This window comes from Oryzias latipes, chromosome 1 (assembly GCF_053564925.1).
Source record: "Oryzias latipes strain Hd-rR chromosome 1, Olatipes_Hd-rR_3.1".
NCBI classification, from domain to species: domain Eukaryota; kingdom Metazoa; phylum Chordata; class Actinopteri; order Beloniformes; family Adrianichthyidae; genus Oryzias; species Oryzias latipes.
The window spans coordinates 38,977,056-39,002,500 of NC_136237.1; the positions used below are offsets into that span (position 1 = coordinate 38,977,056).

Here is a 25,445-nt window from a genome sequence, read left to right on the forward strand (position 1 = left end):
GCACAGACCTGTGGAGTTCCATCAATCCCTGTGGATTCCAGATGGAACATGAGGAAATACAAAAAAAATAAAGCTAAAAACAAATGTTGAGCAACTTGAGTACATTTAAACATGTTTTTGAATGTTTACCTCTTCATTTCATTACTATTTTAAAAAGAAAAACTTGAAATGTTTCTCCAATCAGCTTTTGAACCATTTTTCTTGCTGTTCTTTTAATATGATGATGCCTGTCATTTTCCAGGACATCTGAAATTCACCTCTTAAGTTGTGGGCGGGACTGTTGGCATGGAGTAACCCCGCCTCCCTTCCCACCGCCTAGAAGCGATTGACAAACATTTTGTTTGTGTTTTACACCAAATGTATTGATTTCCCTTTAACATGTAAGATTGTGTTTTTGTTGCACCAAATATTTCTATCCCTCCTGATGTTTTGGCTGCAGAGGAAAAAAAAGTTTTCTTTTATTTATTTAAAAATATAACCGACGTTTCTGAAAATAAAGGTCGCATTTAAATTACTGAGTTATTCTTAGGAGAAGAGGAGCTTTTAAGTTGAAAGTCCATTCTGAGGTTTGTGGAAACAAACTGGGGAGTGAACCTATCCTAATGTTGCGTAAAGAAGCATAAAGTAGTTTTCTTTTCCCTCCTCTGGCCTTGTCAGATTATGATCCACAAAAATATATCAAGCTAACAGGGAATAAGAAGCCTTTTCTGCAGGCTCTAAGAGAATATGTTTTTATTAAACAAAGCAAAACAAAAAACCATCAATTACTTTAAACGAAGCAAATAAATAGTTAAACTGTGAAGCAGTTAACATATCCCCTTAGCAAAAAATGTACTTTAATTTTTTTTATCTTATTCTGATAGTAAAATTTGTTTTCTTGTGCGCACCTGTTTCAATAAAAAAATAAAGATGTAAAATAAAAGCTGCTTTCAGCTCATCAGGACTTGTAATTCCACCGCAGTACCAGCAGGTGGCAGCACGTGGCCAACAAAAATCCCGTAAACCCTTCCCCTTTCGTGTCGTCAGAGTACAGCGGAAGTAAACAGTCGTCCGCTGGCTTTCCTTTAACCTGCTGCATTGATTTGATATTTCCCCATTAGAAAGTGTCGTGTTTGCTGAATGTAGACCCGGATGTCTGCTCCAGTGGAGGAAGACCGGGTCAGACTGTGGGAAAGGTCAGAATCATTTCTGTCTGTCTATCTGTTGAACTTTGGTTCTGACTGAGTTGTGTTTGACTGCCTGTAGTGCACCTGCGCACTGCTCTAACAGATTCGGCTCTGATGAGTTTACAATGTTCAAACATAAAGATATTCGGTTTTTTTCATATGGAATTTAAAATCTCTTGATTTTCTGGTGGGACACGAGGTGATTTGAGAGAATTTAACACCAAGGATCAAGGATTTGATCAAACGAATCCTTAAATCAGGTGCAGTGGCGGTTCTACACTATCTTACTCCCTGGGCGAGTAACCCCACCAGCGCGCCCCCCCCCCCCCCCCCCCCCCCGCACACATACAGAATTTGACAACATCCTGTTGTGTTCCCTATCTTCTATTAAGCCACTTTACACAAAAAAATGCATGAATTTTCTAGACTCGTATTACAGGGGGGTCAAACTCAGTCACACAGGGGCCTAAGTTAAAAACACGCATAAGGTTTTGGGCCGAAGAAGATAAACATTTACTGAACACACTAAAGCTAAACTTTTAAACCTTTTAAACTGAACTTTTTGAACATAAATATGAATAAAAACAGGAACACAAGTTAAACCCTAAATAAATTGTAATATTTTGCTCTCCATAGAAATATATTCTGTCAAAATTATACAAATATGAACATGCTGTAGGACAAAACAAAGAAAGCCTGGAAATATTAATAAGAAATTACAAATCAAATAATTCCGTTTTTTTCTGCTCTTTTATCATTTTTTAGAGCATTTTTTTAGAGCTGGACTCCTGCTTCATTTTTAGCAATAATTTCTTAATGTGTGACGTCCTGTGCGTGTCTTTGTGAAACATAGCAGAGGGATTAGATCTAAAAAAAAACTTATTGTGATTAATATGTTTAGGTCTTATTAAACATTAAAGACTAAATCATAGAACTCATCAGTGGGATTACTCCAAAAATATTTGGCATTTCCCTAAATTTGTGCAACACCAACAGTAGAAATCCTCCAAAAAACCTCAATCCATAAAAAATGGTCTGCGACCACCACCACCCCTCCCCTTCCCTCTGACACACGCGGCTCCGTCTCTATGACGGGAGGCGCAGCTGCGGCCCAGAGTTCATTGTCAGATAGAAAAAGACTCCCAATCACCTGTTAGTGTGATTCAGCCAGCCACCGGAGAATTGCGCTCCCCTCTCGAGTTTTTTTACTTATGTTCCAAAGACTACCGCAAAGAGGTGTGGCCGCAAATGTCTTGCAGCAGAGGGCGGTGCTCACGTGCGCGTCGGGTCTGCTGTGTCGGAGCAAGGAATTGTGGGAAATAATCCCCATTGCCTGCTTTTGTCGAAAATTGGGTTGAGCACGGGTGTTTGTTCTGCCTAATTCCTTTTCATGTGCCTGTTTTACGTTGTTTCACTCTGAGTTATTTCATCTTTTTTTTTTTTTTTTTTTTTTTTTGCACCATAAGTGTGAAGAGCAAATAGGAGGAAGCCATTCTTAAGAGTCTGATGCGTCAGAATAGAAGTGTTAATTGTCGGCTGCTGAAGCAATTTCAAATTAAAAGCTCCAAGCTTATCTTTGAATATAGTATGTAGCACATTATATGTAACGCATCAGGCACAGCAAATGCCGCCCCCTGTGAAGTGCCGCCCTGGGCGATTGCCCATATCAAAAACCGCCACTGATTAGGTGAACGTGGAGGCCTGATGAGACTACTGTGCTGTAAAAAAAATAAAAAAAACACAGATTTGTCCTCTATGTGTTTTCCTAAATGATTTAAATCATGAATTAAAAATTAATTGGTCACATACATAACCTTTCAGATAAATACTAATTTAACATCCACACACATCCCACAAAAACAGTCAATAAAATTAAATGTAAACATGGAAATACTACTTAAAGATGAGTCTGGAGGTTTTTTTTCTTAAAAATCTCCACAGTGGATGAAGCCCACAGGTCCTCAGCAGACCTACAGGCGAGGCCCGCAGTGCTGAAATGTGTGTTTTTGTTCTGGGACCTCCAGCAGACCTGGATCTGAGGGGCTCTAATATAATCATAGACTACATGTAAATCTGATTTAAAAAATGAACATCCAATTCCATTTAAAATGTTATGAACGAATAACCTTAACATCGATCCTACAGCTGACTGGCAGCCTGGGGCAAAGATTTCCAAATTGGGTTAATAGTGTTATTCTTAACACCAGAAAGCGGGGCATTATGATAATCTATTCTAGATGTTGTAAAAGCCTGTATGGGAATATCTCTAAGAAGACAAAATGCAGTCTTTGTAACTCGGTTTAAAGCTGCGTCTACTGTATAAATCACACCAGGTTTTCTGACATATTTAAGTTAAGAGTTGATTGATTGTGTTGTCGGATCGTTCAAAATTGACTATGAATCGTATCGTCAACCACAAATGATCATGAGCTCTTGGATTTCCAGCAGGGCAGTAATGGACAAACCCTCACTGAAATGCTCGGGAAAACATAAATAAGGGTGTTTAGTTACAGATAGAAAACGGATTACATTTTGCTATTCCCATGAATAGATTTATACATTTTTTTCCTGATAAGTAAAATCATCTTGTTTGTTTTAAAATTTCACATAAAATGTTTCAGTCATTTTCTTTGTTTATTTTTAACATTTTTCACTGAATTTCAAGCGCTACAAATGAACAAGATAAACAAATAACATGTTGCTATACAGACTGCCAATAATTCAGTGAAAAAAACATGTTTTGGAAATTGCAGAGTTCAGAAGTGTTACATTACATTTTAAAAATGTCCTTAAATATGAAGAGATGTTTAGAAGTAAGAATTATGAGGTTGTCACGTGACTTTTTACCTCCCGGTGCAGCGAGCAGGAGCGTCTCAGGCAGCTGCTGGTGGATGAGGACACCGAGGACTGGCAGAGGAGCCCGGACTTCTCCGGTCTCCAGCGGGTCGGGGGCGTGGACCTCTTCTTCATTAAAGGGGATGGCGTGAACGCATGCGCGCAGCTCGTGGTCCTCGGTTACCCGGACCTGAAGAAGGTGAGGCGCCACGCCACATACGTTTGAGGTTTGGCGGCATCTAGCGGCCGTATTGAGGAACGGCAGCTTTTCTTTTTTTTCTAAAACGGTTTATGAAAGTAGTCAAGTAAAAAAAAAATGTGTTTAGTTATATTTATTAATTTTACTAACTTCAGTTTGTACAGTTTTTAAGTTTAAAACAAAAATATTTTCATTCAAAGCATTTATTTACAAAAAAACAACAAACAGTCCAAAGATAAGTTAATTTTTACTTTTGAACAACACATTAGTTGGCTAAAAATGAGATTACAAATAAATATTTGGTGATAATCCAAAGTTTGGCCACTGTTTCATACATGCTGTCATGTTCTTCACTGCTCTTTAAAACTGCTGCGGGGTGCACCTGATGGAAACATTTGGGTTTGTTTTCTACTGATCAAAATCTATTAGGAGTCTTCTTTTACCCTTTTGGAAAATTTGATACTACTTTTCCTTCATTACATTGCATATTTTTAACAATAAATATGAACTATATATATTTTTGGCTGGAATAATAACAGAAATGTAAAGAGAAACTAGGATTTTCTAATAATGGGAGATTGGTTTTTACTTTCGACGGAAAAAGGAATACTTCCTTTTTAAATAAAACACTTCCTGTGCTAAACAAGTGCAGGGTTTTTCCTAAATTTGTAATTTTTCATCCTCTAGAGGTACTTTTTATGGCTGTGGCCATATTTGGTTTTGTTTATTCTGCATGTTCTCTGTTTTGTTTTGTTTTTCTTTCTATCAGAGTGAGACTTTGTTGTGTTTTTGGATCTTTGTGTGTCTGTCTGTCCCTGACTGTTTGCAGGTGTGGTGCATGAAGGTGATGGACTGATGGAGGCAGCCTTTAAAACCTACGGAGCCCGTGTCCTGACATTAAAAAACGAAAATATATCTCGTTCCCATAGATAAATAATCTTGTTCCCACAAATTAAATCTTGTTTGCACAAAATGATGTTCCGTTCCCACAAGATAATATTCCGTTACCTCGAAATACTATTTAGTTCCCTCGAAATAATTAAGTCGTGCCAACGAAATAATTGATCACGTCACAAGTCATTCATTAACACGATATGCTCAGTCCGGCCGCAAAAGCCGCTTTCAGCTGTAACTTCCGTGTCTCGGTGACCCACAGTCGTTCAAGAAACGAAAAAGAAAAACAAGAATGATCAATTTATTATTGTATCAGTGAATATGAGAAAAATATCATAAGATTTAGAACACCTAGGCTTGATGCTTTGCCATAAGATTCACCAGACATAGCTCCTACTAGCTCCGCCGTGGAGCTCTTTTGCTTGTTGTCATGCCGGCATTCGGCTCGCTGGCTTGCTGGGCGGTAGACAGACAGACAGCCAGCTGATATTGTGGTTTAGGGTTGAATAGGAATAATAATATTCAGGACTTGTCTTTTATTAGCATACTCTTTAGCAGTCGCTCTACATTCAAAGGCTAGTAGGCTACATGCTAACTAGCCCATAAATATCCTGTTATTCACGTCATAATGTGAGCAATAGTTGAATTTACAGCAGATACTTTCACATTTCTGTGTGTGTGTCTCAGTACATTGCATTGAAGACATGGAGGATGTTTAGAGATCAAATTTATTTATTTTAAAAAGCTCTACAAAAGCATCATCCTCGTTAGCAGTCACTTTACATCCGAAGGCTAGAAGGCTACATGCTACGTATCCCATCATGCATCACGCATCTCGACCAGCCAGCGACCGGTGCAGCTTGACCCTCTTCTGCATTTGTTTCGTAGTTCTCCATCTGTTTTGTTGTGTTGCTTGATGTAGTTTCTGTGGTACTTTGTACTTTGTTTTGTACTTTGTAGCTCTTCGTAGTTTTGTCCATGCCCACTCTGTTTAGTCTTTTGGTTTGTAGTTATTTTAATTGAAGCCGTAGGGGTGAACTGCCATTTTCTTTAGTACATGTTTTCTCCTGTTTTTGTTTGTCTAGGGAGGTTTGTCATTGACTTCCCTTTTCCTTCATTTACAGGTAAGATTACAGATTTCAGTTAGTTTGTTATTTTGGCCTTGGTTCACCTTGAAGCCTTTCAGCTTCACCTTAAGTTATTGTTGTTTGTTATTTATTAATTTTTAAATAAATGTGTTATTTGTATGGAGACATTCGTTTGGTGTTTTCGTACTTTTATGTTATGCCCCCCCGAGGTACCCCTAGACACAAAAGTGGGTGTATCACCAGTGACGACAATAATGACTTCTTTTGAAACCTTTCATTGTTTTTTGCTGGCGACCTGGTTAATTCCCTCGTTAGGAGGTGTGGTTGAGTCAGAATTTTCACAAACGCGGAGATTTCCTTCTAAAGAATGAGGATTTCTCTTATTTCTGCTGCTCCAGAGCGTTTTGACAGACTTTATTGCCCCGCACAGATATGTTTAATGAGGAGGGAAAACATAAACAGGACATTGATTAACATTTGCTTGGCCTTTAAAGTAAGCGCAGCTGAATTATTGCCTGGCGGCGGCGGCGGCTAACCTTCAAATCAGCCCGACACCAAACGTTTTGAGGAGGACTTCCCGTTTGACATCACTCCCACCCCCCCAGGGAAGGCTTTTTATGACTTTTTAAGAGCGGCTGGGCGCTGAAGCCATCCCTAACATTTTGGCCTCATAAAGCTTGGAGATGTGAGGCTCCGTCTTTTTTTCTCTCAGTCTTCATGCACAAGAGTCACTTTTTGGGAAGTTCTTGTTAAAAAAAACCTTTTTGTGTTTTATAAAAGCAGATAAGAGCAAATCAGACCTTTATAGCTGTAATCTGAAGACTCTCAGCGTCAGTTTTACTTGTTAACCTGGACTGCAGACAGTTTCTTATTGAGAAATACAAGATGTTGGTTTAAGAAATACAAAAGAAATGCTTTTTATGGCCCGCAGCAGTCATAGACTGCAAGGACCATATTGTAACTGGTACGAGGGTCGAACACTCAAAAAGTCCAAAACGTCAAAAAAACGCGTCAAAACGCCAAAAAATGGGGTCAAAAGTCGCCCAAAGCACAAAACGACACGACAATTGTGTAACGCAACAAAAATACACACACACACGCACAACACCAACGCAAAAACGTCAAATTTGTAATCGCAAAAATGACGACAATAACACGAAAAAGCCCCAAAAAGCCCTCAATAGAAGGGTTTAAAGCCAAAAAGACCTGCCCAGCCTATAGTAAAAGACAGGCCGCATTGAAATACATGGGAAATCCTAACCGCAAAAACTTCTATATTGTTTCTGCTTTGTTTCATTATTATTATTATTATGGCCCGCAGCAGTCATAGACTGCAAGGACCATATTGTAACTGGTACGAGGGTCGAACACTCAAAAAGGTCCAAAACGTCAAAAAAACGCGTCAAAACGCCAAAAAATGGGGTCAAAAGTCGCCCAAAGCACAAAACGACACGGCAATTGTGTAACGCAACAAAAATACACACACACACGCACAACACCATTGCACAAACGTTAAAATTGTAGTCGCAAAAATGACGACAAAAACACAAAAAAGCCCCAAAAAGCCCTCAAAAGACGGGTTTAAAGCCAAAAAGACATGCCCAGCCTATAGTAAAAGACAGGCTGCATTGAAATACATAGGCCACCTGACTGCAAAAACTTCTATATTGTTTCTGCTTTGTTTCATTATTATTATTTTTCCGCTTTCTTATCGCGCCTTTGAGCTCAAATTTGACCCCCGCCACATACCCGAAAACTCACCAAAATTGGCACACATCTGGGATAAATTGAAAATGAATTTTTGGCAAAGAGAACGCCACCCCCCCGAAGTCGATGACATCACGGCGAGCGTTCCCGTAAAAAAAATGAATGGGCCGAAAATCGCTTATGGGGCCAAAAAAAATTATTTTGAAATACAGTTACGAAACCAAAACACGCATGTTGGAGATATCCCAAAGAAGTTATGAAATCATTATGGGATGCCCACACGACCTACGGCTTGGCGGCCATTTTGTGGCGAACTCAGAGAAATGGCGATTTTCGTGTTTTTTGACAATATGGGAAAACTACACGTTTGTTAAAGCGATTTTCACGAAATTTCATACACATGCCAAAAACACGATTCTACAACTACCAAAGAAGTTTTGTTGACCTTTGACCTTGGGAAGGGGCGGCCATCTTGAATTTTCATAAAAAAGCACCTTTAGTAACGTATACAAACGAAAACTCGTCCTAGGGATTTTTATCGATCTTTTTGAAACTTCTCAGGCATCAATGGCAAGCTACTGTGGACAAAATGTTGGAATTAGAAGTTGTTGAATTTGAAATGCGTGCGCGTGGCGAATTCGCAACCGTCGCCATTTTAGCTAGCTCGCACATATTTTATCGGAATAGCCTGAAACTGAAATATGCGATACCCTGGCCCACACTGAACAAAACGATGTCACATACGACAAAATCGATAAAGGAATGTGGCCGTGGTAAGCAAAAAACCGTCGCAAAAAAAAGTGCTGACTCGGCAAAAAAAAAAATTTTCGGATTTTATTTTTAAGAATCGGCTAACAAAACCCAGATAACTTTGTCGGGTATATCCAAAGAAAGTTTTGAAATCATTACGTGATGGCCACACGACCTACGGTTTGGCGGCCATTTTGTGCCAAAATCTGCCATTTTGAGTTTTTCGCGTTTTTACACAATATGGAAAAATGAACTTTTTTTTGAGCGATTTTCACGAAATTTGACTCGCATGTCCCTAGCGTAAGTCTACAATCACCTTTGGAGTTTCGTCGACCTTTGACCTCGGGAAAAGGCGGCCATCTTGAATTTTCTATAAAAAACACCTTAACCACCAGATTCAAACGTAAACTTGTCGTTGGAATTTTCTTCGATCGTCTCAAAACTTTTTGGGCATCAATGGCAAGCTACTGTGTAAAAAATGTTGGAATTAGAAGTTGTAGATTTTGAACGGCGTGCGCGTGGCAAGCTAGCAAAGTGGCGCACTGTTATAACTCCCATGCATTTCAATACAATACAGTGAAAATTGAATGCATGCATTCATGCCTGAAACTGAATACATTGAAAAACACTGGATATGGACATATAAGGAATGTGGGCGTGGTTAGCATAAAACCACTGTTGCTAAGGACGACAAAAAGTTTACTTTTACCGATTTGTCCGAAACTGACGTCAATCTGTTCGTCCTCCCGAGGGGACCAAAACATAAAATGGTTGCTATGGAGATAAAATCAACAGAAAAGCCGCCATTTTGGAAAAAGTGGGCTTTTTAGCAACTTATGACATATAACTCTCACCAATGGAGGAATGTGTTTTTCTGAGTCAGTTGATGATGCTGATCGCTATGCTAGCAATTTTAGCCACATTAGCATAGCTAGCATAGTTAGCATAATTAGCATTTTAGGAAATGTGTTTTTTTGAGTCAGTTGATGATGCTGATCGCTATGCTAGCACTTTTAGCTATGTTAGCATAGCTAGCATAGTTAGCATAATTAGCATTTTAGGTAATGTGTTTTTCTGAGTCAGTTGAAGATGCTGATTGCTATGCTAGCACTTTTAGCCACATTAGCATAGTTAGCATAGTTAGCATAATTAGCATTTTAGGTAATGTGTTTTTCTGAGTCAGTTGATGTTGCTGATCGCTATGCTAGCACTTTTAGCCACATTAGCATAGCTAGCATAGTTAGCATAATTAGCATTTTAGGAAATGTGTTTTTTTGAGTCAGTTTATGATGCTAATCGCAATGCTAGCTCATTTAGGCACATTAGCATAGCTAGCATGGTTAGCATAATTAGCATTTTAGGAAATGTGTTTTTCTGAGAGAGTTGATTATGCTGATCGCTATGCTAGGACTTTTAGTCACATTAGCATAGTTAACATAGTTAGCATTATGAGCAAATCCAGCCTTGATTAGCTTTTAATTTGTGGGCGGTGAGGGCGGAGAGGGCCGCGGTAGTGCGTAGAGTTGGGCGTGGAAGGCGGGTTGCGTCTGCGGGCCATACAACGCCGCTTGCGGCTTTAATTACGTTTCTTCTTTCTTACGGATCCGTTGATCGCAAATTTGACCCCCGCCACATACCCGAAAACTCACCAAAATTGGCACACATCTGGGATAAATTGAAAATGAATTTTCGGCAAAGAGAACGTCACCCCCCCCATGACGATGACATCACGGCGAGCGTTCCCGTAAAAAAAATGAATGGGCCGAAAATCGCTTATGGGGCCAAAAAAAAATATTTCAAATTAGAGCAACGAAACCAAAACACGCGTGTTGGAGATATCCCAAAGAAGTTATGAAATCATTATGGGATGGCCACACGACCTACGGCTTGGCGGCCATTTTGTGGCGAACTCAGAGAAATGGCGATTTTCGTGTTTTTTCACAATATGGGAAAACGACACTTTTGTTCAAGCGATTTTCACGAAATTGCACACACATGCCACAAACACGATTCTCCAACTTCCAAAGAAGTTTTGTTGACCTTTGACCTTGGCAAGGGGCGGCCATCTTGAATTTTCATAAAAAAGGACCTTTAGTAACGGATACAAACGAAAACTCGTCCTAGGGATTTTTATCAATCTTTTTGAAACTTCTCGGGCATCAATGGCAAGCTACTGTGGACAAAATGTTGGAATTAGAAGTTGTAGAATTTGAAACGCGTGCGCGTGGCGAATTCGCAACCGTCGCCATTTTAGCTAGCTCGCACATATTTTATCGGAATAGCCTGAAACTGAAATAGGCGATACCCTGGCCCGCACTGTACAAAACGATGTCACATACGACTAAATCGATAAAGGAATGTGGCCGTGGTAAACAAAAAACCATCGCAAAAAAAAGTGCTGACTCGGCAAAAAAACAATTTTTCGGATTTTATTTTTAAGAATCGGCTAACGAAACCCAGATAACTTTGTCAGGTATATCCAAAGAAAGTTTTGAAATCATTACGTGATGGCGACACGACCTACGGTTTGGCGTCCATTTTGTGCCAAAATCTACCATTTTGAGTTTTTCGCGTTTTTACACAATATGGAAAAATGAACTTTTTTTCGAGCGATTTTCACGAAATTTGACGCACAAGTCTCTAACGTAAGTCCACAATCACTTCTGGAGTTTCGTCGATCTTTGACCTCGGGAAAAGGCGGCCATCTTGAATTTTCTATAAAAAACACCTTTACCACCAGATTCAAACGTAAACTTGTCGTTGGAATTTTCAGCGATCGTCTCGAAACTTTTTGGGCATCAATGGCAAGCTACTGTGGAAAAAATGTTGGAATTAGAAGTTGTAGATTTTAAACGGCGTGCGCGTGGCGAGCTAGCAAAGTGGCGCACTGTTATAACTCCTATATTTTTCAATGGACTACTGTGAAATTTGAATGCATGCAATAATGCCTGAAACTGCATACATTGAAAAACACTGGATATGGACATATAAGGAATGTGGGCGTGGTTAGCATAAAACCACTGTTGCTAAGGACGACAAAAAGTTTACTTTTACCGATTTGTCCGAAACTGACGTCAATCTGTTCGTCCTCCAGAGGGGACCAAAACATAAAATGGTTGCTATGGAGATAAAATCAACAAAAAAGCCGCCATTTTGGAAAAAGTGGGTTTTTTATCAACTCATGACATATAGCTCTCACCAATGGAGGAATGTGTTTTTCTGAGTCAGTTGATGATGCTGCTCGCTATGCTAGCACTTTTAGCTATGTTAGCATAACTAGCATAGTTAGCATAATTAGCATTTTAGGCAATGTGTTTTTCTGAGTCAGTTGATGATGCTGATCGCTATGCTAGCACTTTTAGCCACATTAGCATAGCTAGCATAGTTAGCATAATTAGCATTTTAGGTAATGTGTTTTTCTGAGTCAGTTGATGATGCTGATCGCTATGCTAGCACTTTTAGCCACATTAGCATAGCTAGCATAGTTAGCATAATTAGCATTTTAGGTAATGTGTTTTTCCGAGTCAGTTGATGATGCTGATCGCTATGCTAGCAATTTTAGCCACATTAGCATAGTTAGCATAGTTAGCATAATTAGCAAATCCAGCCTTGACTAGCTTTTAATTTGCGGGCTGTGAGGGCGGTGAGGTCAGCGGTGGTGCGTAGAGTTGGGCGTGGAGGCGGTTTGCGTCTGCGGGCCATACAACGCCGCTTGCGGCTTTAATTATGGCCCGCAGCAGTCATAGACTGCAAGGACCATATTGTAACTGGTACGAGGGTCGAACACTCAAAAAGGTCCAAAACGTCAAAAAAACGAGTCAAAACGCCAAGAAATGGGGTCAAAAGTCGCCCAAAGCACAAAACGACACGACAATTGTGTAACGCAACAAAAATACACACACACACGCTCAACACCAACGCACAAACGTCAAAATTGTAGTCGCAAAAATGACGACAAAAACCCAAAAAAGCCCCAAAAAGCCCTCAAAAGACGGGTTTAAAGCCAAAAAGACATGCCCAGCCTATAGTAAAAGACAGGCCGCATTGAAATACATAGGCCACCTGACTGCAAAAACTTCTATATTGTTTCTGCTTCGTTTCATTATTATTATTATTATGGCCCGCAGCAGTCATAGACTGCAAGGACCATATTGTAACTGGTACGAGGGTCGAACACTCAAAAAGGTCCAAAACGTCAAAAAAACGCGTCAAAACGCCAAAAAATGGGGTCAAAAGTCGCCCAAAGCACAAAACGACACGGCAATTGTGTAACGCAACAAAAATACACACACACACGCACAACACCATTGCACAAACGTTAAAATTGTAGTCGCAAAAATGACGACAAAAACACAAAAAAGCCCCAAAAAGCCCTCAAAAGACGGGTTTAAAGCCAAAAAGACATGCCCAGCCTATAGTAAAAGACAGGCTGCATTGAAATACATAGGCCACCTGACTGCAAAAACTTCTATATTGTTTCTGCTTTGTTTCATTATTATTATTTTTCCGCTTTCTTATCGCGCCTTTGAGCTCAAATTTGACCCCCGCCACATACCCGAAAACTCACCAAAATTGGCACACATCTGGGATAAATTGAAAATGAATTTTTGGCAAAGAGAACGCCACCCCCCCGAAGTCGATGACATCACGGCGAGCGTTCCCGTAAAAAAAATGAATGGGCCGAAAATCGCTTATGGGGCCAAAAAAAATTATTTTGAAATACAGTTACGAAACCAAAACACGCATGTTGGAGATATCCCAAAGAAGTTATGAAATCATTATGGGATGCCCACACGACCTACGGCTTGGCGGCCATTTTGTGGCGAACTCAGAGAAATGGCGATTTTCGTGTTTTTTGACAATATGGGAAAACTACACGTTTGTTAAAGCGATTTTCACGAAATTTCATACACATGCCAAAAACACGATTCTACAACTACCAAAGAAGTTTTGTTGACCTTTGACCTTGGGAAGGGGCGGCCATCTTGAATTTTCATAAAAAAGCACCTTTAGTAACGTATACAAACGAAAACTCGTCCTAGGGATTTTTATCGATCTTTTTGAAACTTCTCAGGCATCAATGGCAAGCTACTGTGGACAAAATGTTGGAATTAGAAGTTGTTGAATTTGAAATGCGTGCGCGTGGCGAATTCGCAACCTGTCGCCATTTTAGCTAGCTCGCACATATTTTATCGGAATAGCCTGAAACTGAAATATGCGATACCCTGGCCCACACTGAACAAAACGATGTCACATACGACAAAATCGATAAAGGAATGTGGCCGTGGTAAGCAAAAAACCGTCGCAAAAAAAAGTGCTGACTCGGCAAAAAAAAAAATTTTCGGATTTTATTTTTAAGAATCGGCTAACAAAACCCAGATAACTTTGTCGGGTATATCCAAAGAAAGTTTTGAAATCATTACGTGATGGCCACACGACCTACGGTTTGGCGGCCATTTTGTGCCAAAATCTGCCATTTTGAGTTTTTCGCGTTTTTACACAATATGGAAAAATGAACTTTTTTTTGAGCGATTTTCACGAAATTTGACTCGCATGTCCCTAGCGTAAGTCTACAATCACCTTTGGAGTTTCGTCGACCTTTGACCTCGGGAAAAGGCGGCCATCTTGAATTTTCTATAAAAAACACCTTAACCACCAGATTCAAACGTAAACTTGTCGTTGGAATTTTCTTCGATCGTCTCAAAACTTTTTGGGCATCAATGGCAAGCTACTGTGTAAAAAATGTTGGAATTAGAAGTTGTAGATTTTGAACGGCGTGCGCGTGGCAAGCTAGCAAAGTGGCGCACTGTTATAACTCCCATGCATTTCAATACAATACAGTGAAAATTGAATGCATGCATTCATGCCTGAAACTGAATACATTGAAAAACACTGGATATGGACATATAAGGAATGTGGGCGTGGTTAGCATAAAACCACTGTTGCTAAGGACGACAAAAAGTTTACTTTTACCGATTTGTCCGAAACTGACGTCAATCTGTTCGTCCTCCCGAGGGGACCAAAACATAAAATGGTTGCTATGGAGATAAAATCAACAGAAAAGCCGCCATTTTGGAAAAAGTGGGCTTTTTAGCAACTTATGACATATAACTCTCACCAATGGAGGAATGTGTTTTTCTGAGTCAGTTGATGATGCTGATCGCTATGCTAGCAATTTTAGCCACATTAGCATAGCTAGCATAGTTAGCATAATTAGCATTTTAGGAAATGTGTTTTTTTGAGTCAGTTGATGATGCTGATCGCTATGCTAGCACTTTTAGCTATGTTAGCATAGCTAGCATAGTTAGCATAATTAGCATTTTAGGTAATGTGTTTTTCTGAGTCAGTTGAAGATGCTGATTGCTATGCTAGCACTTTTAGCCACATTAGCATAGTTAGCATAGTTAGCATAATTAGCATTTTAGGTAATGTGTTTTTCTGAGTCAGTTGATGTTGCTGATCGCTATGCTAGCACTTTTAGCCACATTAGCATAGCTAGCATAGTTAGCATAATTAGCATTTTAGGAAATGTGTTTTTTTGAGTCAGTTTATGATGCTAATCGCAATGCTAGCTCATTTAGGCACATTAGCATAGCTAGCATGGTTAGCATAATTAGCATTTTAGGAAATGTGTTTTTCTGAGAGAGTTGATTATGCTGATCGCTATGCTAGGACTTTTAGTCACATTAGCATAGTTAACATAGTTAGCATTATGAGCAAATCCAGCCTTGATTAGCTTTTAATTTGTGGGCGGTGAGGGCGGAGAGGGCCGCGGTAGTGCGTAGAGTTGGGCGTGGAAGGCGGGTTGCGTCTGCGGGCCATACAACGCCGCTTGCGGCTTTAATTACGTTTCTTCTTTCTTACGGATCCGTTGATCGCAAATTTGACCCCCGCCACATACCCGAAAACTCACCAAAATTGGCACACATCTGGGATAAATTGAAAATGAATTTTCGGCAAAGAGAACGTCACCCCCCCCATGACGATGACATCACGGCGAGCGTTCCCGTAAAAAAAATGAATGGGCCGAAAATCGCTTATGGGGCCAAAAAAAAATATTTCAAATTAGAGCAACGAAACCAAAACACGCGTGTTGGAGATATCCCAAAGAAGTTATGAAATCATTATGGGATGGCCACACGACCTACGGCTTGGCGGCCATTTTGTGGCGAACTCAGAGAAATGGCGATTTTCGTGTTTTTTCACAATATGGGAAAACGACACTTTTGTTCAAGCGATTTTCACGAAATTGCACACACATGCCACAAACACGATTCTCCAACTTCCAAAGAAGTTTTGTTGACCTTTGACCTTGGCAAGGGGCGGCCATCTTGAATTTTCATAAAAAAGGACCTTTAGTAACGGATACAAACGAAAACTCGTCCTAGGGATTTTTATCAATCTTTTTGAAACTTCTCGGGCATCAATGGCAAGCTACTGTGGACAAAATGTTGGAATTAGAAGTTGTAGAATTTGAAACGCGTGCGCGTGGCGAATTCGCAACCGTCGCCATTTTAGCTAGCTCGCACATATTTTATCGGAATAGCCTGAAACTGAAATAGGCGATACCCTGGCCCGCACTGTACAAAACGATGTCACATACGACTAAATCGATAAAGGAATGTGGCCGTGGTAAACAAAAAACCATCGCAAAAAAAAGTGCTGACTCGGCAAAAAAAAAATTTTTCGGATTTTATTTTTAAGAATCGGCTAACGAAACCCAGATAACTTTGTCAGGTATATCCAAAGAAAGTTTTGAAATCATTACGTGATGGCGACACGACCTACGGTTTGGCGTCCATTTTGTGCCAAAATCTACCATTTTGAGTTTTTCGCGTTTTTACACAATATGGAAAAATGAACTTTTTTTCGAGCGATTTTCACGAAATTTGACGCACAAGTCTCTAACGTAAGTCCACAATCACTTCTGGAGTTTCGTCGATCTTTGACCTCGGGAAAAGGCGGCCATCTTGAATTTTCTATAAAAAACACCTTTACCACCAGATTCAAACGTAAACTTGTCGTTGGAATTTTCAGCGATCGTCTCGAAACTTTTTGGGCATCAATGGCAAGCTACTGTGGAAAAAATGTTGGAATTAGAAGTTGTAGATTTTAAACGGCGTGCGCGTGGCGAGCTAGCAAAGTGGCGCACTGTTATAACTCCTATATTTTTCAATGGACTACTGTGAAATTTGAATGCATGCAATAATGCCTGAAACTGCATACATTGAAAAACACTGGATATGGACATATAAGGAATGTGGGCGTGGTTAGCATAAAACCACTGTTGCTAAGGACGACAAAAAGTTTACTTTTACCGATTTGTCCGAAACTGACGTCAATCTGTTCGTCCTCCAGAGGGGACCAAAACATAAAATGGTTGCTATGGAGATAAAATCAACAAAAAAGCCGCCATTTTGGAAAAAGTGGGTTTTTTATCAACTCATGACATATAGCTCTCACCAATGGAGGAATGTGTTTTTCTGAGTCAGTTGATGATGCTGCTCGCTATGCTAGCACTTTTAGCTATGTTAGCATAACTAGCATAGTTAGCATAATTAGCATTTTAGGCAATGTGTTTTTCTGAGTCAGTTGATGATGCTGATCGCTATGCTAGCACTTTTAGCCACATTAGCATAGCTAGCATAGTTAGCATAATTAGCATTTTAGGTAATGTGTTTTTCTGAGTCAGTTGATGATGCTGATCGCTATGCTAGCACTTTTAGCCACATTAGCATAGCTAGCATAGTTAGCATAATTAGCATTTTAGGTAATGTGTTTTTCCGAGTCAGTTGATGATGCTGATCGCTATGCTAGCAATTTTAGCCACATTAGCATAGTTAGCATAGTTAGCATAATTAGCAAATCCAGCCTTGACTAGCTTTTAATTTGCGGGCTGTGAGGGCGGTGAGGTCAGCGGTGGTGCGTAGAGTTGGGCGTGGAGGCGGTTTGCGTCTGCGGGCCATACAACGCCGCTTGCGGCTTTAATTATGGCCCGCAGCAGTCATAGACTGCAAGGACCATATTGTAACTGGTACGAGGGTCGAACACTCAAAAAGGTCCAAAACGTCAAAAAAACGAGTCAAAACGCCAAGAAATGGGGTCAAAAGTCGCCCAAAGCACAAAACGACACGACAATTGTGTAACGCAACAAAAATACACACACACACGCTCAACACCAACGCACAAACGTCAAAATTGTAGTCGCAAAAATGACGACAAAAACCCAAAAAAGCCCCAAAAAGCCCTCAAAAGACGGGTTTAAAGCCAAAAAGACATGCCCAGCCTATAGTAAAAGACAGGCCGCATTGAAATACATAGGCCACCTGACTGCAAAAACTTCTATATTGTTTCTGCTTCGTTTCATTATTATTATTATTATGGCCCGCAGCAGTCATAGACTGCAAGGACCATATTGTAACTGGTACGAGGGTCGAACACTCAAAAAGGTCCAAAACGTCAAAAAAACGCGTCAAAACGCCAAAAAATGGGGTCAAAAGTCGCCCAAAGCACAAAACGACACGGCAATTGTGTAACGCAACAAAAATACACACACACACGCACAACACCATTGCACAAACGTTAAAATTGTAGTCGCAAAAATGACGACAAAAACACAAAAAAGCCCCAAAAAGCCCTCAAAAGACGGGTTTAAAGCCAAAAAGACATGCCCAGCCTATAGTAAAAGACAGGCTGCATTGAAATACATAGGCCACCTGACTGCAAAAACTTCTATATTGTTTCTGCTTTGTTTCATTATTATTATTTTTCCGCTTTCTTATCGCGCCTTTGAGCTCAAATTTGACCCCCGCCACATACCCGAAAACTCACCAAAATTGGCACACATCTGGGATAAATTGAAAATGAATTTTTGGCAAAGAGAACGCCACCCCCCCGAAGTCGATGACATCACGGCGAGCGTTCCCGTAAAAAAAATGAATGGGCCGAAAATCGCTTATGGGGCCAAAAAAAATTATTTTGAAATACAGTTACGAAACCAAAACACGCATGTTGGAGATATCCCAAAGAAGTTATGAAATCATTATGGGATGCCCACACGACCTACGGCTTGGCGGCCATTTTGTGGCGAACTCAGAGAAATGGCGATTTTCGTGTTTTTTGACAATATGGGAAAACTACACGTTTGTTAAAGCGATTTTCACGAAATTTCATACACATGCCAAAAACACGATTCTACAACTACCAAAGAAGTTTTGTTGACCTTTGACCTTGGGAAGGGGCGGCCATCTTGAATTTTCATAAAAAAGCACCTTTAGTAACGTATACAAACGAAAACTCGTCCTAGGGATTTTTATCGATCTTTTTGAAACTTCTCAGGCATCAATGGCAAGCTACTGTGGACAAAATGTTGGAATTAGAAGTTGTTGAATTTGAAATGCGTGCGCGTGGCGAATTCGCAACCGTCGCCATTTTAGCTAGCTCGCACATATTTTATCGGAATAGCCTGAAACTGAAATATGCGATACCCTGGCCCACACTGAACAAAACGATGTCACATACGACAAAATCGATAAAGGAATGTGGCCGTGGTAAGCAAAAAACCGTCGCAAAAAAAAGTGCTGACTCGGCAAAAAAAAAAATTTTCGGATTTTATTTTTAAGAATCGGCTAACAAAACCCAGATAACTTTGTCGGGTATATCCAAAGAAAGTTTTGAAATCATTACGTGATGGCCACACGACCTACGGTTTGGCGGCCATTTTGTGCCAAAATCTGCCATTTTGAGTTTTTCGCGTTTTTACACAATATGGAAAAATGAACTTTTTTTTGAGCGATTTTCACGAAATTTGACTCGCATGTCCCTAGCGTAAGTCTACAATCACCTTTGGAGTTTCGTCGACCTTTGACCTCGGGAAAAGGCGGCCATCTTGAATTTTCTATAAAAAACACCTTAACCACCAGATTCAAACGTAAACTTGTCGTTGGAATTTTCTTCGATCGTCTCAAAACTTTTTGGGCATCAATGGCAAGCTACTGTGTAAAAAATGTTGGAATTAGAAGTTGTAGATTTTGAACGGCGTGCGCGTGGCAAGCTAGCAAAGTGGCGCACTGTTATAACTCCCATGCATTTCAATACAATACAGTGAAAATTGAATGCATGCATTCATGCCTGAAACTGAATACATTGAAAAACACTGGATATGGACATATAAGGAATGTGGGCGTGGTTAGCATAAAACCACTGTTGCTAAGGACGACAAAAAGTTTACTTTTACCGATTTGTCCGAAACTGACGTCAATCTGTTCGTCCTCCCGAGGGGACCAAAACATAAAATGGTTGCTATGGAGATAAAATCAACAGAAAAGCCGCCATTTTGGAAAAAGTGGGCTTTTTAGCAACTTATGACATATAACTCTCACCAATGGAGGAATGTGTTTTTCTGAGTCAGTTGATGATGCTGATCGCTATGCTAGCAATTTTAGCCACATTAGCATAGCTAGCATAGTTAGCATAATTAGCATTTTAGGAAATGTGTTTTTTTGAGTCAGTTGATGATGCTGATCGCTATGCTAGCACTTTTAGCTATGTTAGCATAGCTAGCATAGTTAGCATAATTAGCATTTTAGGTAATGTGTTTTTCTGAGTCAGTTGAAGATGCTGATTGCTATGCTAGCACTTTTAGCCACATTAGCATAGTTAGCATAGTTAGCATAATTAGCATTTTAGGTAATGTGTTTTTCTGAGTCAGTTGATGTTGCTGATCGCTATGCTAGCACTTTTAGCCACATTAGCATAGCTAGCATAGTTAGCATAATTAGCATTTTAGGAAATGTGTTTTTTTGAGTCAGTTTATGATGCTAATCGCAATGCTAGCTCATTTAGGCACATTAGCATAGCTAGCATGGTTAGCATAATTAGCATTTTAGGAAATGTGTTTTTCTGAGAGAGTTGATTATGCTGATCGCTATGCTAGGACTTTTAGTCACATTAGCATAGTTAACATAGTTAGCATTATGAGCAAATCCAGCCTTGATTAGCTTTTAATTTGTGGGCGGTGAGGGCGGAGAGGGCCGCGGTAGTGCGTAGAGTTGGGCGTGGAAGGCGGGTTGCGTCTGCGGGCCATACAACGCCGCTTGCGGCTTTAATTATGGCCCGCAGCAGTCATAGACTGCAAGGACCATATTGTAACTGGTACGAGGGTCGAACACTCAAAAAGTCCAAAACGTCAAAAAAACGCGTCAAAACGCCAAAAAATGGGGTCAAAAGTCGCCCAAAGCACAAAACGACACGACAATTGTGTAACACAACAAAAATACACACACACACGCACAACACCAACGCACAAACGTCAAAATTGTAGTCGCAAAAATGACGACAAAAAAACAAAAAAGCCCCAAAAAGCCCTCAAAGAACGGGTTTAAAGCCAAAAAGACATGCCCAGCCTATAGTAAAAGACAGGCCGCATTGAAATACATAGGAAATCCTAACCGCAAAAACTTCTATATTGTTTCTGCTTTGTTTCATTATTATTATTCTTCTTGCACACTAACGGCGTCTTTGAGCTTAATTTTGACCCCCGCCACATACCCGAAAACTCACCAAAATTGGCACACATCTGGGATAAATTGAAAATGAATTTTCGGCAAAGAGAACGTCACCCCCCCGAAGTCGATGACATCACAGCGAGCGTTCCCGTAAAAAAAATGAATGGGCCGAAAATCGCTTATGGGGCCAAAAAAAAATATTTCAAATTAGAGCAACGAAACCAAAACACGTGTGTTGGAGATATCCCAAAGAAGTTCTAAAATCATTATGGGATGGCCACACGACCTACGGCTTGGCGGCCATTTTGTGGCGAACTCAGAGAAATGGCGATTTTCGTGTTTTTTCATAATATGGGAAAACGACACTTTTGTTCAAGCGATTTTCACGAAATTGCACACACATGCCACAAACACGATTCTACAACTACCAAAGAAGTTTTGTTGACCTTTGACCTTGGCAAGGGGCGGCCATCTTGAATTTTCATAAAAAAGCACCTTTAGTAACGGATACAAACGAAAACTCGTCCTAGGGATTTTTATCAATCTTTTTGAAACTTCTCGGGCATCAATGGCAAGCTACTGTGGACAAAATGTTGGAATTAGAAGTTGTAGAATTTGAAACGCGTGCGCGTGGCGAATTCGCAACCGTCGCCATTTTAGCTAGCTCGCACATATTTTATCGGAATAGCCTGAAACTGAAATATGCGATACCCTGGCCCACACTGAACAAAACGATGTCACATACGACAAAATCGATAAAGGAATGTGGCCGTGGTAAACAAAAAACCGTCGCAAAAAAAAGTGCTGACTCGGCAAAAAAATTTTTTTTCGCATTTTATTTTTAAGAATCGGCTAACGAAACCCAGATAACTTTGTCGGGTATATCCAAAGAAAGTTTTGAAATCATTACGTGATGGCCACACGACCTACGGTTTGGCGGCCATTTTGTGCCAAAATCTGCCATTTTGAGTTTTTCGCGTTTTTACACGATATGGAAAAATGAACTTTTTTTCGAGCGATTTTCACGAAATTTGACTCGCATGTCCCTAGCGTAAGTCTACAATCACCTTTGGAGTTTCGTCGACCTTTGACCTCGGGAAAAGGCGGCCATCTTGAATTTTCTATAAAAAACACCTTAACCACCAGATTCAAACGTAAACTTGTCGTTGGAATTTTCTTCGATCGTCTCAAAACTTTTTGGGCATCAATGGCAAGCTACTGTGTAAAAAATGTTGGAATTAGAAGTTGTAGATTTTGAACGGCGTGCGCGTGGCAAGCTAGCAAAGTGGCGCACTGTTATAACTCCCATGCATTTCAATACAATACAGTGAAAATTGAATGCATGCATTAATGCCTGAAACTGAATACATTGAAAAACACTGGATATGGACATATAAGGAATGTGGGCGTGGTTAGCATAAAACCACTGTTGCTAAGGACGACAAAAAGTTTACTTTTACCGATTTGTCCGAAACTGACGTCAATCTGTTCGTCCTCCCGAGGGGACCAAAACATAAAATGGTTGCTATGGAGATAAAATCAACAGAAAAGCCGCCATTTTGGAAAAAGTGGGCTTTTTAGCAACTTATGACATATAACCCTCAACAATGGAGGAATGTGTTTTTCTGAGTCAGTTGATGATGCTGATCGCTATGCTAGCAATTTTAGCCACATTAGCATAGCTAGCATAGTTAGCATAATTAGCCTTTTAGGAAATGTGTTTTTTTGAGTCAGTTGATGATGCTGATCGCTATGCTAGCACTTTTAGCTATGTTAGCATAGCTAGCATAGTTAGCATAATTAGCATTTTAGGTAATGTGTTTTTCTGAGTCAGTTGAAGATGCTGATTGCTATGCTAGCACTTTTAGCCACATTAGCATAGTTAGCATAGTTAGCATAATTAGCATTTTAGGTAATGTGTTTTTCTGAGTCAGTTGATGATGCTGATCGCTATGCTAGCACTTTTAGCCACATTAGCATAGCTAGCATAGTTAGCATAATTAGCATTTTAGGAAATGTGTTTTTCTGAGAGAGTTGATTATGCTGATCGCTATGCTAGGACTTTTAGTCACATTAGCATAGTTAGCATAGTTAGCATTATGAGCAAATCCAGCCTTGATTAGCTTTTAATTTGTGGGCGGTGAGGGCGGAGAGGGCCGCGGTAGTGCGTAGAGTTGGGCGTGGAAGGCGGGTTGCGTCTGCGGGCCATACAACGCCGCTTGCGGCTTTAATTATTATTATTCTTCTTGCACACTAACGGCGTCTTTGAGCTTAATTTTGACCCCCGCCACATACCCGAAAACTCACCAAAATTGGCACACACCTGGGATAAATTGAAAATGAATTTTCGGCAAAGAGAACGCCACCCCCCCGAAGTCGATGACATCACGGCGAGCGATCCCGTAAAAAAAATGAATGGGCCGAAAATCGCTTATGGGGCCAAAAAAAAATATTTTGAAATACAGTTACGAAACCAAAACACGCGTGTTGGAGATATCCCAAAGAAGTTATGAAATCATTATGGGATGGCCACACGACCTACGGCTTGGCGGCCATTTTGTGGCGAACTCAGAGAAATGGCGATTTTCGTGTTTTTTGACAATATGGGAAAACTACACTTTTGTTCAAGCGATTTTCACGAAATTTCATACACATGCCACAAACACGATTCTACAACTACCAAAGAAGTTTTGTTGACCTTTGACCTTGGGAAGGGGCGGCCATCTTGAATTTTCATAAAAAAGCACCTTTATTGACGGATACAAACGAAAACTCGTCCTAGGGATTTTTATCGATCTTTTTGAAACTTCTCGGGCATCAATGCCAAGCTACTGTGGACAAAATGTTGGAATTAGAAGTTGTAGAATTTGAAACGCGTGCGCGTGGCGAATTCGCAACCGTCGCCATTTTAGCTAGCTCGCACATATTTTATCGGAATAGCCTGAAACTGAAATATGCGATACCCTGGCCCACACTGAACAAAACGATGTCACGCACGACAAAATCGATAAAGGAATGTGGCCGTGGTAAACAAAAAACCGTCGCAAAAAAAAGTGCTGACTCGGCTAAAAAAAAAATTTTCGGATTTTATTTTTAAGAATCGGCTAACGAAACTCAGATAACTTTGTCGGGTATATCCAAAGAAAGTTTTGAAATCATTACGTGATGGCGACACGACCTACGGTTTGGCGGCCATTTTGTGCCAAAATCTACCATTTTGCGTTTTTCGCGTTTTTACACAATATGGAAAAATGAACTTTTTTTCGAGCGATTTTGACGAAATTTGACTCGCATGTCCCTAGCGTAAGTGTATAATCACCTCTGGAGTTTCGTCGACCTTTGACCTCGGGAAAAGGCGGCCATCTTGAATTTTCTATAAAAAACACCTTTACCACCGGATTCAAACGTAAACTTGTCGTTGGAATTTTCATCGATCGTCTCGAAACTTTTTGGGCATCAACGGCAAGCTCCTGTGGAAAAAATTTTGGAATTAGAAGTTGTAGATTTTAAACGGCGTGCGCGTGGCGAGCTAGCAAAGTGGCGCACTGTTATAACTCCCATGCATTTCAATACAATACAGTGAAAATTGAATGCATGCATTCATGCCTGAAACAGATTACATTGAAAAACACTGGATATGGACATATAAGGAATGTGGGCGTGGTTAGCATAAAACCACTGTTGCTAAGGACGACAAAAAGTTTACTTTTACCGATTTGTCCGAAACTGAAGTCAATCTGTTCGTCCTTCCGAGGGGACCAAAACATAAAATGGTTGCTATGGAGATAAAATCAACAGAAAAGCCGCCATTTTGGAAAAAGTGGGTTTTTTAGCAACTTATGACATATAACTCTTACCAATGGAGGAATGTGTTTTTCTGAGTCAGTTGATGATGCTGATCGCTATGCTAGCACTTTTAGCTATGTTAGCATAACTAGCATAGTTAGCATAATTAGCATTTTAGGTAATGTGTTTTTCTGAGTCAGTTGATGATGCTGATCGCTATGCTAGCACTTTCAGCCACATTAGCATAGTTAGCATAGTTAGCATAATTAGCATTTTAGGTAATGTATTTTTCTGAGTCAGTTGATGATGCTGATCGCTATGCTAGCACTTTTAGCCACATTAGCATAGTTAGCATAGTTAGCATAATTAGCATTTTAGGTAATGTATTTTTCTGAGTCAGTTGATGATGCTGATCGCTATGCTAGCACTTTTAGCCACATTAGCATAGCTAGCGTAGTTAGCATAATTAGCATTTTAGGTAATGTGTTTTTCTGAGTCCGTTGATGATGCTGAT

The 25,445-nt window shown here is 40.1% G+C and overlaps 1 protein-coding gene across 6 annotated transcripts in view; it reads left to right on the plus strand.

Annotated features, from left to right (window-relative positions):
* The first annotated feature begins 1,009 nt into the window (after nucleotides 1-1,009).
* Nucleotides 1,010-25,445, plus strand: part of LOC101156709 (endonuclease V) — a 78,220-nt gene continuing 53,784 nt past the window's right edge. For 4 of the 6 annotated variants that reach the window (XM_078947380.1, XM_078947363.1, XM_078947383.1 and 1 more), the window contains exons 1-3: nucleotides 1,010-1,175; nucleotides 4,026-4,200; nucleotides 6,180-6,218. In XM_078947380.1, the coding sequence (XP_078803506.1) occupies nucleotides 1,132-1,175; nucleotides 4,026-4,200; nucleotides 6,180-6,218 (258 nt within the window). In that variant the 5' untranslated portion in view covers nucleotides 1,010-1,131. The remainder of the gene's footprint in view (nucleotides 1,176-4,025; nucleotides 4,201-6,179; nucleotides 6,219-25,445) is intronic. The other 2 variants (XM_078947373.1, XM_078947391.1) reach the window with 2 other exon arrangements.